This window comes from Gavialis gangeticus, unplaced genomic scaffold (assembly GCF_001723915.1).
Source record: "Gavialis gangeticus isolate Ggan-Ray unplaced genomic scaffold, GavGan_comp1, whole genome shotgun sequence".
Classification (NCBI taxonomy): domain Eukaryota; kingdom Metazoa; phylum Chordata; order Crocodylia; family Gavialidae; genus Gavialis; species Gavialis gangeticus.
This window is the reverse complement of record NW_017729022.1, coordinates 130,977,589-130,994,571: the sequence shown is the minus strand read 5'-3', so window position 1 is coordinate 130,994,571 and position 16,983 is coordinate 130,977,589. Positions and strand designations below refer to the sequence as shown.

The 16,983-nt window shown below is 45.0% G+C and overlaps 1 protein-coding gene across 2 annotated transcripts in view; it reads right to left on the bottom strand.

Moving 5' to 3' along the window:
* SLC8A1 (solute carrier family 8 member A1) overlaps positions 1–16,983 on the bottom strand; it is a 171,615-nt gene that overhangs the window by 101,518 nt on the left and 53,114 nt on the right. For both annotated transcript variants that reach the window (XM_019516175.1, XM_019516176.1), the window contains exon 2: positions 252–1,574. In XM_019516175.1, the coding sequence (XP_019371720.1) occupies positions 252–1,536 (1,285 nt within the window). In that variant the 5' untranslated portion in view covers positions 1,537–1,574. The remainder of the gene's footprint in view (positions 1–251; positions 1,575–16,983) is intronic.

The window sequence follows — 16,983 nt, the reverse complement described above, 5'->3', positions numbered from 1 at the left end:
TGCTACTTGGTTGGCTTCCAGAATGCCCTCATCCAAGGCTTCGGAGCTTACCCTCACATTGCTGAGGTGAACAAGAAAGTTCTCATCCTCCTCAAAGATATCATCATCGATTATGCCGACTCGGATTTCTTTCTGCGTCTCCCCTGGTTTGAAAACCACAGTCCCTTCAGTAAACTCATAGTCAGATCCAGCATTGGCTGTGCCATCTTCTGTTCGGAAGTCAACATACACTGTGTTAGTCAGATCGCCACCCCGCCGAACGAGGGTCAGTGCAACCGTGCCACAGTTCTCTAGACACTGGTAGGTGCCCTGCTCAAAGCAAATCTTACTGATGGGGTCATTTTCCGCCACCTCACTGTTGACCTCATGCATGCTGACTGCTTTCCGAGCTTGGTCAGCAGCATGCCTCTTCAGGATGTTGCCCGCTCCAGTCATTAATCGCGTGGCCTGAATACGATAAAAGGCTCGACTCTTCTGCTGTTGACTCAGGACTTGATAGTTGGCTAGCTCAATTAGTTGTTCTATTTCTTTGTCAGGGTGTTTCTGCTTCAGCTCCTTCAGGATCCGAGCCATTTCCCTCCTGGCTTCCTCATCATCTTGGTCCTTCTCATCAACTTCTAGAACCAGAGTACCATCCAAGAAGTTCTCTACATGGGAATTAATCACTTTTCCATCCATTTCAATGTCAGCTTTGGATGATGGCCTATCGCCTTCATGTTCAATGATCATGCCTCTCTGCTTGCCTGCCCTATACCTCTTGTAGACGTACTTGTAAAATAAAAGCCTTCTGTCTGCCACCCATGCAAACACCACACAGATGGGAAAGAAGAAAAAAGTAAGCAAGCCTTCCCAGACATCCACAATCCCAGGAGATGAGACAGATAAAATAATGTAAAGCCAAGTATAGGCAAAGATGCTCCAAGCTGCTGTAACAAAAAACACTCGTAGGTGCTTAATCTTCCTTATCTCACCATCAGGGACCACGTAGACGCAAATTGCTATGATGATGAACATGTTAAAAGCAGCACTTCCCACAATGGTGCTGGGCCCAAGATCCCCTGCTGTGAAACCATGACCACACACTTCTATAACAGAAAGAAGAATCTCAGGTGCTGAAGAACCCAGAGCCATCAATGTTAAGTTGGAAACAGTCTCATTCCAAATCCTCACTGTGGTTTTGCTCGTCTCACCATTGGGCTTCTTGATTGTTATCTCCCTTTCCTGAGATGTAATGACTTCTATAGAGGACATGAAGCGGTCAGCAATGATGGATACCCCTAGGAACATATAGACCATAGCTACAAAATACACTGTAGCTCTCGCAATTTTATCACCAAATGAAGGGTCTTGGGGCTCCCATATTGGTAAAATGATGCCCTTCTTGCAAATATATGAACCAGTACATTCTGATTTATTGGCAGGCTCTTCACTTGGGTTTTCTGCCAGCACTTTGTCCACATGGAACAACAGAAGTGCCACAATACTGAAAAGATGAAAGCCTGAAGGGAAGGTGGAGGAGTTACTTAATTTCAACATGGTAGCTTTCTCTGGCCAGCTTCCAAGTGTTTTCCAACCTGCAGATAGAATGGGAAGAAGTGTTATCCAAATCAAACTTCTTTACCGAAAAACAATTGTAAATATTTTGACCTGTTATACATGTTCAGTAAGCTGCGTATCACTTATCCTTCAGGAGAATCATAACAACACTGGAACTAGGCTATCCACATTTACCCAAACTCAGGACTGCTTTGAATACCCAATAATTAGATTCTAGACATGGAAAATATATACATTTGTTATATTTGCTGTGTCTTAGACTCTAATTATTAGAAGGTTGGTTTCAATTCATCCCCCTACCTCTGCAGCAGGGAAAGCAGCATAGTGGGGCAGGAAGTGGAGTCAGAGTCATGACTGAGGACAAGCAATGGGGAAGGAGGAGAGGGGAAGGCAGGGGAAAGAGGTAGCACAGGGGGCAGAGGCAACAGAGGTGAAGGCAGGGAGGGAGAGGCAGTGCGGGGTTAGAGGCAGAGGCCACAGCTCCAACTCTAACACTGAGTGTGGGTTGGGGCCAGAACCACAGCAGCCCCCTGCCCTCCAACTCTGTACCTGAATCCAAGACGATGGGCTTCCATCATTGAATGTAGGTGGGGGGACCTTTTCTTGTATTTTAATAAATATGGAAAATTCTAAATGCATGCACGTGTGTGTCACTGTTAATGTCAGTTTCTGAAGTAACACCCTCCTTGTTCAATTTTTTATTAACATACCATCATGTAGTACAGCTGGTAGAATTGTTTCCAAATTCAAAGTTTCAGTTAAATAAATCTTGAAATTTAATGTAAAATTCTCCAATAAATGTAACTGTCTCATATTTTTGCCAATTTTTATTACTACAAAATGAATTCAGAAATCTTTTTAGACTTCAAGTATATTCATACTCCTTGCACAAGTCTGTTTCAGGGCCTGCAGTGCCACATCAACCAACATGTGGGGCTCCCCATGGGTCCAGAAATTGGGGGCAGGGGAGTGATGGCACCACTCCCTGGCTGCCAAGTTTCAAAACCTATGGAGTGCCCTGGGCCACATGCAGTGGATTGGAGTCCTGATCTCACTGTGCAGGGCTGGCAGGGACAGTGCCAGGCCCCAGTACTCAATCCTAGAATGCAGGGGGTGGGAGGGGGTGGTGCTGGATGCCAAGAGCCCAATCCTGATGCAAAAGGGAGTGATGCCAGGCATCCAAGGTCTAACTCCAGCATACAGCAGTGGGAGGGGACCATGTCAGGCCTCAGGGCTCAATCTGGCCCACAAACTAGCCTTGTACCATTTTGGCCTGCAGGGCCAAAAGGTTTGGCACCATTGGTCTAGTCCATACCGAATGTGTACATTAAGTAAATAAAGTCATACAATTGACAGCTGTACAGGTGCTCAGATAGGAACTGAAGGTATATATGTATTCTTACCTCTGGCCCTCAAGAATATGCAATATGAGAGTCTTAATACCAGAGAAATAGCATGTGATCATGTAATTAAATATATCAAAAAGGTTTGAACTTTCTTGAGCTAAAAAGCACCTACTATGTACCTATGAATAATTTATTTTTGTATACCTTAGGAGGAAGCCCATCTCTCGCTCACTTTCCTTCCAGAGCTGGGCTCCCTCCCACCCATCTGGAGCCTTGGCCACTCCACTTACACTTTACACAATCACCGAGGCACTAAGGACAGGTCCTAGTTCTGCTTGGGGACTTCAGCAGAGGACGGGCCAGATTCTATTCCACCTATTATGTGCATAAGGGGAGTTGGGTTCCTAGAGTGCAATTCTATTCCACCTGATGGAAGTCCCTGGAAACAGTCAATGTAAAAAGTGAGTAAATCCTTCTCCACTCTTTTTCCCAGCTTCATTTTTGTGGGTCTTAAGGGTCAAAAGGTGGTACAGTACATTACAGAAATAGATATATTAATGGATTCGCAGGATTTAAAGAGGATAGAACTCCACTTAGATGATGGAAGTCCACTTAGATGCCCACCAGGTGAAACAATCTGACCCTTAGTGACACGCTGGCTGACTGAAAAGCCCTCTTAGCTGTGCATAAATCTGAAGAGCAGTCACCCATAGGTGTATAACGACACTCAGTGAAAAAACGTGAGCATGGTCGTTTTATCATTTTCAAATGAAAACTAAGTCTTTATTTTATCAAAGATATGTCCTCCCTCCATGAGGGCTATTCCCATGTTATTTTCCTCTAGTTTCCCATTCCAAACTGTCTTTGCTGTAGGGATGGTTACAGTTTCTGACTGTATATTTTCATTCTGCTAATGCTTATGTATTTCATTAAAGTATGAATAAAAAGGCACAAAATGAGCATGGAAAGTTTCAAAGCGAGTCACACAAGATTGAAAAGAGAGGGTTGCAATGAAGACTGTTATAGTGCTTAGATCATATACAGTGCTTTTCTTTGCTAGATTTCAGCATACTTTACATAAAGTGACTATAATTACAGTATTCCCATTTCAAAGATAGGGAAACTGAGGCACTAGGAGGTGAAATAACTTGCCCAGGTTACCCAGAAAGTCAGTAGCGAAGTTGGAAATAGAACCCAAGGCTCTGGGAAGCCAGTCCAGTACACTATACACCAACTCTTTTAACTTCTACCAGGTCACAATGAGAACAGCAAACACCACACTGGAGCTGATCACTATCTCAGCTGCCCTAAGTATACTGCACACCATCCCACATAAAAGTACAGGCTGCTCAAATTTCACTGAAAACAGGATGGATCATGACAGGATGACCAAGATAAAAATCATGTCCACCAATTGTTTCCGAGGAGTCTGCTTACATGTCCTGTAACAGTAAGTGTACTTTGAAATCCTGTTTAGAATACAGCATCTTTTTCTTAATGAAAGTTTCCTTCTTCCTGTTTCTTGCTATATTAGAGAGCTGGTATACCACAAAAGCCTAACAGATGGCACAAGCAGCAGTGCCGAACATAATGTTTAATAGTCAGATGCCAACTCCTGAGAATGATTCACCTTGGTCATTCCAAAAGAAGAATACATAGTGGCCTCGGGGACTCAAATACCTGATTGTCCCAAGCTACAATTACATTCAAATGACTATATGTCATGCTAAACTGAAATGGTTTCTGCCCATCAGAATGCAGGCTAGGCTGCCTGGGAAAGAGAACAAGAGCAAAGAATTAGGAAAAAATTGCAACTGTGGCAAAATTATTTAGATGACTCAAGATTGGCAACAATTCTGAAAATCCTGGCAAAAAAAAGCTAGGAGACCAAGGTAGCTCAATGGCAGATGAAAATCAGGGATGATAACTGTGAGCTATCCTAAAAGTTATTGGCAGACTTTGAACATTATATGCACTTTACTGGGTCCTAAAGTAACTCCATCTGCTCAGCAAAATGACTTGGGTGTTGCCGAGGACACATCTGAAAAATCCTCTGCTTAGTTTGTAGCAACCAATATCACAATGAACAGGCAACTGCATGAAACACAATTCTGAAAAATATTCTAATGCTACTGTATAGGTTACATGAGTTACATCATCTGCGATAACATGGTTCTTTCCAGTTTATTTTGAAAGGGGTGATAGCAAAAAAGTACAGGGGTGTTAAGGAAGAATTACTTGACACAGCGTCCCTTGTGCATGGAGAGACTGAAAGAGACCGAGGCTTTTTAGGTTACAGAAGACAATGGTGCTACAATAAGTTCCCACTGTTACAGAGGCAGATATGGTTCCTTAGAACTGCAAGTGTGCTGTGCTGAGGGAAAGCCTGCTTCAAGACTAATAGAGGCTGGTTTTACCACTCTTATCATTCAGGCTGTTAGAAAATTAGAAAAAGAGGCATTATTAAAGTGAATACAGGAGTCATTTCATCGCATACCACTAGATACAGCCATGGTAACCCTTTAGAAGAGAATTTTACTAGGCATGCAGCCAGACTAAAGTGAATTTATGCTCATTGTGCATCTTTAACCAGAACATAACTTATTCAATGCCTAACTATATTGCTTGGGTGTTATGTTGTTTCAAACCAGGACATAGATAAAATGAGATGTGCTAAATCTGATATGATAACAGAAATTGACATGGCATCCATTTTCTTATTATAAGTACATCTGGAATGTTCTAATTTCTTTTTACAAGTTGAATTCAAGGAGAAATTTAGTAACGTATAAACATTCAAATAAATACTACACTGTTTTTCTAAGTCATGGTTACTTATTGCAGGGAGTAGTTGTTTTATTTCAAAGAACAAAAATATCCCTCCTGCCCTTATTCAATAGATTTCCTCTTTGGGGCCAGTCAGATAGTCTTGCAAGTCTAAAATTATTCAAAGCAACCAGCACTGTGAAATCCCCTTGGCAAGAGAAGAAAACAGATGGTTCTAGAGAAAATTTTATACTTCAGGTCACTGAGTTAGGTTATATAGAATAGCAGTCCCATCACACTTTGGATCAACTCCATAATCTTAAAAGGATGGATGCATTGGTAACTTTAGTCAATAAAATTCCTCTATGGGGATTAATAAATCACTTGAACTTTATTGAAAGGGTTATTCTCTCATTTCAGGATAGGGTCCTTTTTTAACTTGTATTTCAATAGACAATGACAATGAAGTGGAAAATATTTCCACTTGAGCCATTGTTCTGGACTTGTACTCTGTGTATCAAAGGGAAATTCCATTTTTCTGGATATCGTGTGAAAGGAAAAATCTGGAGCTTCTCTAGAGAATCGAGTTATACAGACAATTGGCAGAAGCTTTGAAAGACGAAATATAATCAAAACTAATCTTATGTGTCAAGACCTTTTTCTTCCACCCTGGAGCAAGCAGCTTGCAAATGGTGAATATCACATTTGTGAGATGAGTCAAATCAAAACCTACAACATGTAAGCAAAAATGCCTGGCATAGTCCCTACTTAGGGCCTCAGGTACTACCACAGTTCAAATAATAAATCATAAAAGGCTGTGTGCAATTGCAATGAATGGGGTTTGTGTACATGGGTACTGCAAGCCAGGAGTTTTCTTGGTCTAAATCCAAGCCAGACCCTAGTTTTTGGTTCAGTGTCAAATCAACAGTAGCCACATCTGCAATCAGGTATGGACAGCAACTCCCCAACCCTTCCTTACTGTAATGCTGAGCACAGGCTACTAGAAACAGAGAAGTGGCTTAACTTCTTCAGCTTGTTTTCCTTTTCATTTACAAACTTCTCCATGCATGGGGTGAAAAGCACCTAGGGCAGGCTCCCAGGTGATTGACCCACCTCACAGAACCACAGTTACTATGAAGTAGTCAGCATATCATCAGGTTCATTCTCTCTCTCATTACTCCCAGAATCCACAGACAGCACCTCAGCTGCTGAGGGTATCTTAGTTGTACAGCCCCTACCACAGGAGAGTCTGATCCCAAATGGGGGCTCTCAGGCATTATCAAGGTACAAATAAGACAGAGGAAAGGATTCTGAAATTAAAAGGTTTACTCTTAAGCTGGGAGTAAGGTTATTGGTATGCATCAAGAACACTTTAATGGTAATGGGTATGCATTGTTTGAGTGCTTTTCCCATCAGTGTCATCAAGGAAAGCACCAGTTAAACCAAGTTATGTTCTAGATCAACCTCAATCCTTAACAACCTATCTCTAGTGTGTGCACATGCATGTCTATCACAGGGAACTCCCTTATACTTCCAGTACATAAACAGTCATGCAAAACACACTTTTTGGTTCCTCACAGTCACACTCAGGCTTTCACAGTGAATAGTGTGTACTGTGGCAGTTGTAAGGGGCCGTAATCATGGACAGGGTGCCACCATGCTGGGAGCTGTGTGCACACAGGTAATGAAGAGACAACAGGTGCACCAATAGACATTTTTTGGGCTGATGCCAATGGCTGATTTTTAAGGAGCTATATTGGCCAGTACTGATCTTTTTCCGATATGCAGCTGGAGACCAGCATCAGGCTGGTAAGTCTGGTGTGGGAAAAGAGCGGGGGAAGGGAAGGTGCATGGTGGGGGGCAGCGGTGAGCGAGTGGGGCAGGGGCAGGGCACAAGATGGAGCTGTGAACAGCTCATCGGCAGGGGGCGCAGGAGGGAGGCATGGGGGGCGAGAGCAGTTCCTGCCTGGCATAGACCCTGGGAGGGCATGGGGGGTGTGTTCCCCTGTATCTCCTTAAGCGGGGCGGGCTGGGGCTAGGACTGCGCTGGGCTCTTCCTGGTGGGGGCTGGGCCGGGCTGCACTGTGTTTGGGACAAGTGGCTGCAGTGCTGGGAATGGGGCATTTATCGACCACATTATCAGCCACATCAGGCAAAAAAAAGTCGATTTCCAATACGTTTAATTTTCTGTATATTGCTTCCGATCCAATATGGGACTGATGTATCAGTGCACCTGAAGAAGAGACAGTTCTTGCCCAACAGAGCCTACAGTCTAAGCAAGCTTTCACCTCGCCTGTATTTAGATGCAGCCCCACAGACCTGGATGTAGTAGTGATGTCCAGAATGTGTTGCTTGCACAATGAGAAAAAAGCATGGCATTGGCTATGAGGTCCCATGGCACCCAGACACCACCCAAAGGGAGATGATGAGACACTGTGGCACACAATCTTCTGCTCACACTCCTCAATTTGGCCAGGACTGTTCCAGGTTTTGGAAATTCACCTGGATAACTGCCTATGCCCCAGCACTCCTGATAGCTACACAGATCACCCCCCGCCCCATCCCCTTCTACTCTCAGGAATAAAGCAGAGCTGCTTCTCAGTTCCTCCTCCCTGGAGGTACTGATCATCTGGGAGCTTCCTCACCAAGCTGGAACCAACCACCCACTCCCATTCAGACAGAGCCAACACCCATATTACATATGCTCTTGTCCATCTCAGACCCCTGTCAAGAATGTGCTGTGGAGAAGGCCTGGGTAGGAAGGGAAGGAGAAGCACAGGTGAGCCCCAGGTACATGCGGTCTCTACACACCCCTGCACCCTGGGATGAAGTGAACATGAAGCTTTGTACCATCCCCAGTGTGGACTGACCAGGGCCTAGCAGGCAGTCTGAAGATGTGTTACTGCAGTATTTGGGCAACAGGGCCTGAAGGGAGGCAAGAATACTGCAGTGTCTAGCCTCCCACTTAGACCTAGGGCTGCTTCCATGCTATTGCATTTGCTCACTGTATTTGGTGGGCTGAAGCTTTCAAACCCAACCAGATCCCCAAGCTAAGCTCCCAAGGCTGTTTTCCTCATATACATCAGGTAAGATTGTTGCCTTTCAGATTCCCCTCAAGTTCTGACCTTTTAATTAGCTTATTTCTACGCATCTAAGCTTCTAACCACCCTCTCCACCCTCCCCATGTATGATTTATGCCATTCAGGCTCTTTGTTTGCTGTTAGTAGAATAGATTTCAGTCCCTCTATTTTTTTTCATAGAGTGCTACTTCTCTCTTCCAGCCGCTGTCTTCTCTTCTTGGGAGATGACTTGTGTTTGGATATCTTGCCTTGCTGTGTCAGGTTCCAAAACCCTTTGTTCTTTTAAAAACCATTTGTGACTGGGCTTATAACTCATTTGCAACGTGTTGACAGCAGCATTTGTATTCGGACTGCTGAAAACTATTAACAGGCTGGGTGCTTTTACGACAGCCCAAAAAGTGGGTAATGCAGAGATTGTCTGGTACTAGTTTCCCAAGAAATGAGTAATGTGAGAGAGACAAAAAGAGATGCTTTCCATAAGGAATTATTTTTCAAGCATTCAACAGAAAATGCACTGCAGCACAGAGCAGCTGTAACACAGCAATATTTCCATTGTTACAGGCACAGCTGGAGGTGTCCAACCTTGCCTAACCTGCTATAATATTAGCCCCATAATAAACATACATTTAATCCTGGTTACACTGGGGATGGATATCCTCTCATCCATATCACTGGTTCAGAAGAGACAGGTATAAAAGACCAACAGGGCTGGAAGTATCCTATCCAATATAAGGATGTCCAGAAAGGTTGTGAATTTTCCAGTGTGGTCTAGTGCTGAACCATCCACGTAATGAAAATGTTCTTCCTAACATCCGTCCTAAATTTCCCGTGTTGCAATGTAAGACTTAACTCTTTGTAATGTCCCCTGAGGTCACAAAGTGTAGTCTATTTCTATCCTCTTCATAAGCAGTACATCAGCACAGGGCAACCCCAGGCCAGCCCCATTTGTTCTGTCAGCTGCTAAGGGCTAACTTTTAGGGCTGTGTGAAACAGCACTATTGCATTTTGACTTCTGTTTTGCCATTTTGAAGGGATAGTGTTTTGTTTTGTCGTTTTGTTTCGAAGCACTGTTCCGTTCGTTTTGTCAAAACTGTTTCACTGTTTCGCCAGTAGGGAATCATGAAAATGCCTATAATGTTGTCATTTATTGCCTGATTCAGATGAAACTTACAGGGGTGGTAGTCCCTTGTGAGGGCATGAAGCCTTCCATGTTTCAAGGAGATAGGTGCAGGGGTTTCTGGGAAACTGCACCTCAAACTGCTAAAAGCAAAACTCATGCTACTTGCTAGCAGTGGCAGCCTTCTGCCATAATGAGCGCAGATCTGGGGGCCCACACCCCCAGGAGGAGCCCAGCAGTACTGGGAGGGCAGGTTGATCTCCATGGGCCTGAGCAGAGTTGCTTGGAGCACAGCCCTGGCTCCACGCACAGCATTGGCAAGTACAGCCTGGTGGCTGGAGGCTCTGCAGTCCCCCGGAGCTGAGCCTGGCGGTGGGAGGCAGCAGAGACCCAGTGGTGAGGCCACTTGGAGCGCAGCCCTGGCTCAGAGCACAGCCCTGGCCAGTGGATCTCCTCACCCTCCCACCACCAGGTTCAGCTCTGTGGGGCTAGCAAAGCCACTCAGAGTACAGCTTGCTGGTAGGAGGCAGGGAGAGCCAGGGCTGCGCTCTGAGTGGCTCCACTAGCCCCACGGAGCTCAGCTCAGTGGCAGGAGTGCCAGTGGCACAGTCCTGGCCAGTGGCTCTCCCTTGCCTCCCACTGCCAGGCTCAACTCTGTGGGGCTGTGAAGCCTGCAGGCACTGGGCTGTGCTCACCAGGACTGCACTTGGAGTCAAGGCTGTGCTCTGAGCAGCTCCGCCAGCCCCATGGAGCTCAGCCCAGCAGCAGGAGAGCCAGTGGTGGAGCCACTTGGAGCACTACCCTGGTGAGCACAGCCCAGCAATGGGAAGCTCCGCAGCCTTATGGAGCCGAGCCTGGCAGTGGAAGGCAGAGAAGAGCCACTGGCCAGGGCTGTGCTTGGAGAAGCTCCACCACTGGCTCTCCCGGCACTGGGCTGAGTGCCATGGGGCTGGCGGAGCCACTTGGAGCACAGCCCTGGCTCTCCCCTGCTTCCGGCCACCAGGCTGCTTCAAAACTCAAAACGTTTTGAGTGCCCTCATTTTGTTTCAAAGCTGCTTTGAAGCCTTTAGTTTCATTTTGATTTCGCTGTTTTGAGCTCCAAACACGTCATAACAGCTTTGAAACAAAACACCTGTTGAAATTTTGCATAGCCCTACTAACCTTACATGATTCCTCCACTAGGGTGAAATATTAACCAATTCCAGCCCAGCTTCTGGGGCTGCATGGGTATTGGGATCAATCATGAAGGTGATCTCTCACAATGCAGACACTTGTTTTGATACCCAGAAGACAGTATCATAGGCTGGTTTCACACAAGCCATCACCATGTTACTAGCAGGCAGCTATTAACATTCCATTGCCCCACAACTGGGTGGGATGCAGTCCCACAGCACATTTTAGAGAGGCCCAGGTAACTGCTGTGCCGGATAGTATACCAGCAGTCCAGAGGTTTTCAGCATCCATGAAAATGAGTTTTCAGCTATTCCTTCCACAGACCCTTCACATCCCCAGGCTCACAGTCTGGGACAGATAGCAATGTTCCATGAACAGGGAAGCACAGGAGGAGTATCCCCTGCTGGAAGCAATTTCATTTAAAGGATGAGGAAAACTCAGTTCACGTAATACAACTATCTTTCTCCTTCTTGTGTCCATCTCAGCAGACTGCAGCATTACAAGCATTGCCTGGGGAGAAGTGGAATCTTCCAAGTGGTTCAGCTGCAAGCCATATACGGTGTTAAATAAAAACCAGGCACTAACAGAAAGCCACTGCAGAGTTTGGTGCATGGCACCACCTGATGACAGTAAGACACAGCCTTTAGCAGCCAGGCTGTCCACCCCTGTGTGCCTGCTTCCATTTCCAAGTGGGTTAATCAATCTATCTATCTATACGTGACCCACTGTGAAAGGAGACCCACACTTTCATCAATGGACATGGCATCATATGCCTATGCCCTCAGCTGGTACCCTAGGCCTGACAGTGTGTGCTTCTCCCATGGTTCAGACCTATAGCCAGTTAACATGTAACCTCCCCTCCTTTTCCAGGGATCCACTGGGTAGTTTTCCAGTACCACATCTGGTCTCCTCTTCAATCATAAGACAGTGGGTTTACCCCCAAGTCCCCAAAAAGCAGTCAACCTCAAGCTACATCTCTGCCCACCCCACACTTCAGTGTCTAATTCTACCTGAACTCACACTCTGTGCACTTTTCTAGCAGTAGATGCCAGGGATTCTCAACAAGGGTACTGCATCACCTTACGGTGCCTTAAGATCCTTTCAGGGCTGCTACTCCTTCCTATTAGGTGTGCAAACATGATTCACAAGATAAACCTAAAGATTTCAAATAGGAATTCATAGTGTTAGAAGCATTCTACCCTGTTGTAGTCTTTCTGAGTTCTTTGCAAAAGAATTGCCCTATTATTTTTCTGTAGTTAAAAGACAAGTATAAGAGCTGGCATTTTCTGAGGCATGCCTTGAGCCTAAAAAGGTGGAGAACCACTGGTCTAGGGACTCACAGGGGAAAAGAGGGACAGGAGAGAGGGTCTCGAGTCACTCCTGCTACTTGATCATGTAAAAATGGGATTTAATATCCAGATTCCAAAGCTACCAAAAGGGGCAGGCAGAACTTCTTCCTCTTTGTGGTTACCATTTCTAGACAAGTAGTGTCATGTCCATCATTTGGATTAAGCTAGTCCAGATTTCTAGCAGACAAAGGGAAAGAGTTTTGCTGCTCCTGTCAATTCATGTAAAAAGAAGAGACACAGTCAGGTACCCACAGAGCACTGAAGCCAGTGCTTCCTAAAGTGTTTATTTCCTTCAGTACCTCAGATATCACGGCAGAGTAACTGTCGACAAATGCTGGCATTTTACAGGCAAGCAGTGTTTACGGATGGGGAAAACGTTGGAAGGCAGAAATAGGTTCAGCAACCTGCCTGGAAGGCTGTGCCATCTGCCGGATTTGGGATGGAGTCTGTTCCAGTCCAGACCCTGCTTCAGAGCGCAGCTTTAGCAAATCAGTTCTCCTAACCATGATTTTCCTTTCTATGAAAGAACGCTTGCCTCTCTTCCAAGCAAGATGTGTGCTAAGTCTGGACTTAGAGATGCCTGGAGGAAAGTCCGTGTATCAAAATAAGGTGCCATCTCTTTGTCCATGCAGGGTGACAGAACTTTAACTCGCAGCTTGGTCTCCTGGGTTCCCAGCTTCCAGAGAAGCCTGCCATTCTGGAACTCACAAGGTCTCTTGGAATAGCCTACTGTGACCCCCACCCCTCAATGTCACAGCAATTTCTAGCACAGCACAACCTAGACTGCATCAGTATAAATAACCACTCAAACCTTTCCAAATATAGTCAAAGGCACCAGTCCTCAATGAAGCCAACTAAGTAAAAACAAATATCAGGCCACTGTTTTCTAAATATGACATTTGAAAGTTAGAACAATTATCAAGCCATGACTGATTTTTCCAAATATCCTATCTTCCAGACACAGCGTTTAATTCCCTCCCACAATTTCCTCAGCAACATTCCAAAATAAACAAGTAAATAAAGAAAATAAATCTTCCCCCATATAAAATTTCAGGCAAAAAGGGATGAGTTTGGGTGCAGCTGGTGAGGGCTGCCTCAGAATGCTATTGACAGAGATTTCAATCCCTACTTCTTAGCAAGAAACCCAATAGCTTTCTACCTCAGAAACAGCTGTTTTACCCAAAATAGGGTGATGCCTGTGAAGGAAATGAAGTGAAACTAGGAGCTAAAAAACAACTTATTCCTCTTTCTCCAGTCTACCCCCTCCCCCCAGCTCCAGTGTCATCACATCTCCCCTCCTTTCCAGTCCTGTTTCCAAAACATGTCTTTCTCACACCCTTTCACCATTATTCTTTCACCTCTTTTACCTTTGCTTTGCTTGAACAAGCACCCTAACCGGCCACAGGTAAAGCAGGGGAACCATGGCAGCCAACATCCTACTTCTATAAAATGTTGTCAATACATGCTCAAGAGGTCCCGGAGACAGGGCCACACTCCCTGCTACAGAAGAAGGCAAAAACCCCAAGGCCTGTACCATGGTGGAGGGTGACTGGTCTAATGGCTAAGCTATCAGACTGGCACTTTGGAGAGCCAGATTCAACCCCTGGCTGTCCTACAGACTCCCAGCGCAGGCCTGGATCAGTTCTTTCACACAGCCTGTGCCTCCATTCTCCTTTCATAACATGGTGTCACTCACACTGGCACTGGGAAGGTACAACTTAGATGAAAGAGGTGTCACAGGTGTTGGAGACAGTGAGGGACAGCAAGAAAGAGACATAAAACAGAGCACCCAGGAAAGAGTAGAGGGGGAAGGGAGCAGGAATTGAGTTTTGTAGGAGCTCAGAGGCTCACAAAAGGATGGAGTGAAATTTACCCCTGCAGAGAGGGGCTACATGACACCTATGCATCACTGTTGATAGCCAGGCCTTCCATCAGCCCTCTGCCAGAAGGTGAGTGTCAAGAGAGGAGAATCTGAGGTGAAAGAGCACAGGAAGAGAGGTAGGGGGTCAGCAGCTGGGAAGGCCTCTGGCACAAAAATGGCCAAAGTAGTGAGCAAAGGAGCAGCTAAAAGGGAGGGGTAAGGAAGAAATGCAAAAGGTGGCTTGACACAGCTTCCACCTGTAGGCAAAAACTACCCAAAATATGATTAGGAGTGGAAGGAGACAGCCAGAAAGATGAAGGGTTTGTGTGAGAGCAGGTGGGTGGAGGGAGCAGAAGATAAAGCAACCTTAAATATAAAGAGGCGAGTTTCAGAGGCTGAGCAGGTGGTCTGGAAGGAGCAGGCAGGTCAGCATGGGACCAATATACCAAATGAAAAGAAGCTTGAGATGCTAGACAGCTTGTTAGCAATACATATGTTATTAAAGTGGGGTGCCTCTGGAGACGTGAATGGCCTGTCCATCAGCAACTGATACAACAAGAGGATGTTTCCAGAGCCCTCCACTAACCGTCATGTACAGATTTCTTATGCATACAACCATGCTAGGGTAAGGAAGTCTCTCCCAAAAGGGGTCTTCAAAACCAGCTGCTATTTTAATGTTGGCTCTTCAGCAAAGTTCACTGTGAGGCCAGACATTTCAGTAATAGCTCCCTGCAGCTCCCTCCCCTCCCCAAAACGCCCAGAACAGATGGCAGAGAAATTCTGAAGGCTCCTGGAAAGTGGGTGCTTTCCAGCCCCAGCAAGTAGTTGTGAAGCAGGCATTTCTTCCCCTGGCAGAGTAACTCGCTTCCTGTTAGGTAAGCAGGAATGTTTAGTCCGAGAACTTCATGTGTAGCCAACAATTTTAGCTGCATCCATTTCTGATGCCCAACACTGCTCACCCAGAAGTGATCGGAGTATCTGAGGGCCAGTGCCAAGCACTTGCTGAATGTTGCCTTTAAAGTGTTCCACTCTGGACACTCCAAACCAAAACAGTTTCTCGTCATTTTCAGAGAAATTTGGCTGCTGTTTGCTCTGACAGTGCCTCTAAGTCATGTGGTGCATTTTCTGCTCCTTGACTGAATTTTTTTTAAAACAGACAATTGTCAAATGACAAGCAGCAAACGGAACATTTCTAGTGCAAATACAAGATCTTTTTGTATTTGTGAGGGAAGTTGGTCCTATGGGTGTGGCACATGGCTGGGACTCAGGAGATCACTTGTTTGGTTACTGCCACCATCACAGACACCTCCATGGCCTGGGCTGAGTCACTTGGGCTTAGATTCTTCAAGATATCCAGGCACCTAATTCCTATTCAAAACACAGATCCAAGGGAATTTGAGGATCTGGGTCTTTTATCTTTGTGCCTAAGCCCCTTTCTATAAAACAGGGCTCAAAACCCTGTGGATTTGTCTGCCTTTGTCATGTCTCTACAAGCTGGAAGAACTTTAGGGATAGGGGCTGCCTCTTATATTTTTCATACAGTGCCTAGCACAATGAAGGTGCGGATCTCAGTCATGATCTCTACATGTTACTGTAATACACATAAGAAAATTCCTTTTCAAGCTCTGCCAGCACTGCAGTGACTATCAGCATGTTTACAATTCTTGATCAACAATACCTCTTAAAGCCCACAAACAACAGCAAGTCCTATTCCCACTATGGGTTATGTTGCTTTTGGTTGATATATTTGTGAAACTGTTTCTCCAAATTTATGCATGTGGACTGGGTAATAGCTTGGTGGACGGAATGCTAACCTGTCAAGGCCGAATCCTTGAGTTCTAGATCTGCACCTGGGTAAAAAATGCAGGACCTGGTGAAGAGAAAGTACTGATTACTGTGACATATGTTGAGAGGATACCACAGAAGTGCAAAGACAGTCCCAGCATGTTTTCTGAGTGTGTTGGAGAATTTTGGTACAGATTATGGAAAAGCCAGCTTGTGGGGGAAGCTTTTCTTAAGTTGCTGCTCATAAACAGAGAGGATTTGAGAACATGAAGATAGAAGGTAACTTGGGTGACAGTGACCAAAAAATGATACAGCTCAAGATCCTAAGGAAAGGAAGGTAGGAAAGCACCAGAACAAAGATACGCATCATCCCTGACCAGTCTGATTTCCTTCCATGACAAAATGACAGGCTTTGTGGATGAGATGAGAACAGTGGATGAAATATTGTTCAACTTCAGCAAGGCTTTTAACACAATCTAGACTAAAGCATGGTAGATGCAGAACTAGTTGGTTCATCAAATTCAAAGAGTAGTCATCAAGGGTTTGATTTCTAATTGGGAGGAGGATCAAACAAGGTTCCCCAGAGATGACTCTTGAGTTCAGTCCAACATTGTTTAATATCTTCACAAATGATTTGGAGGATGGGATTGAGTGCTTACTTACTATATGCGCAGATGACATTATGATGGGTGAAGTTGCCAATATTTTGGATGATCAGATTAGGATTCAGAATGACCTTGATAAACTAGAAAAAAATGTTCCTAAATTAATCAAATGAAATTAACTAAGACAAGTGCAAAGTCCTTTACTTAAAATGGAAAAATCACATGTGTAAATACAGATTAGGAAATGACTGACTAGGCTGCAGAAGAGGACCTGGGGATTAACATGAACCACAAGCTGAATAAAAGACAATGGTGAGCTCTTGTTCTCTTGTTGCAAAAAAAAA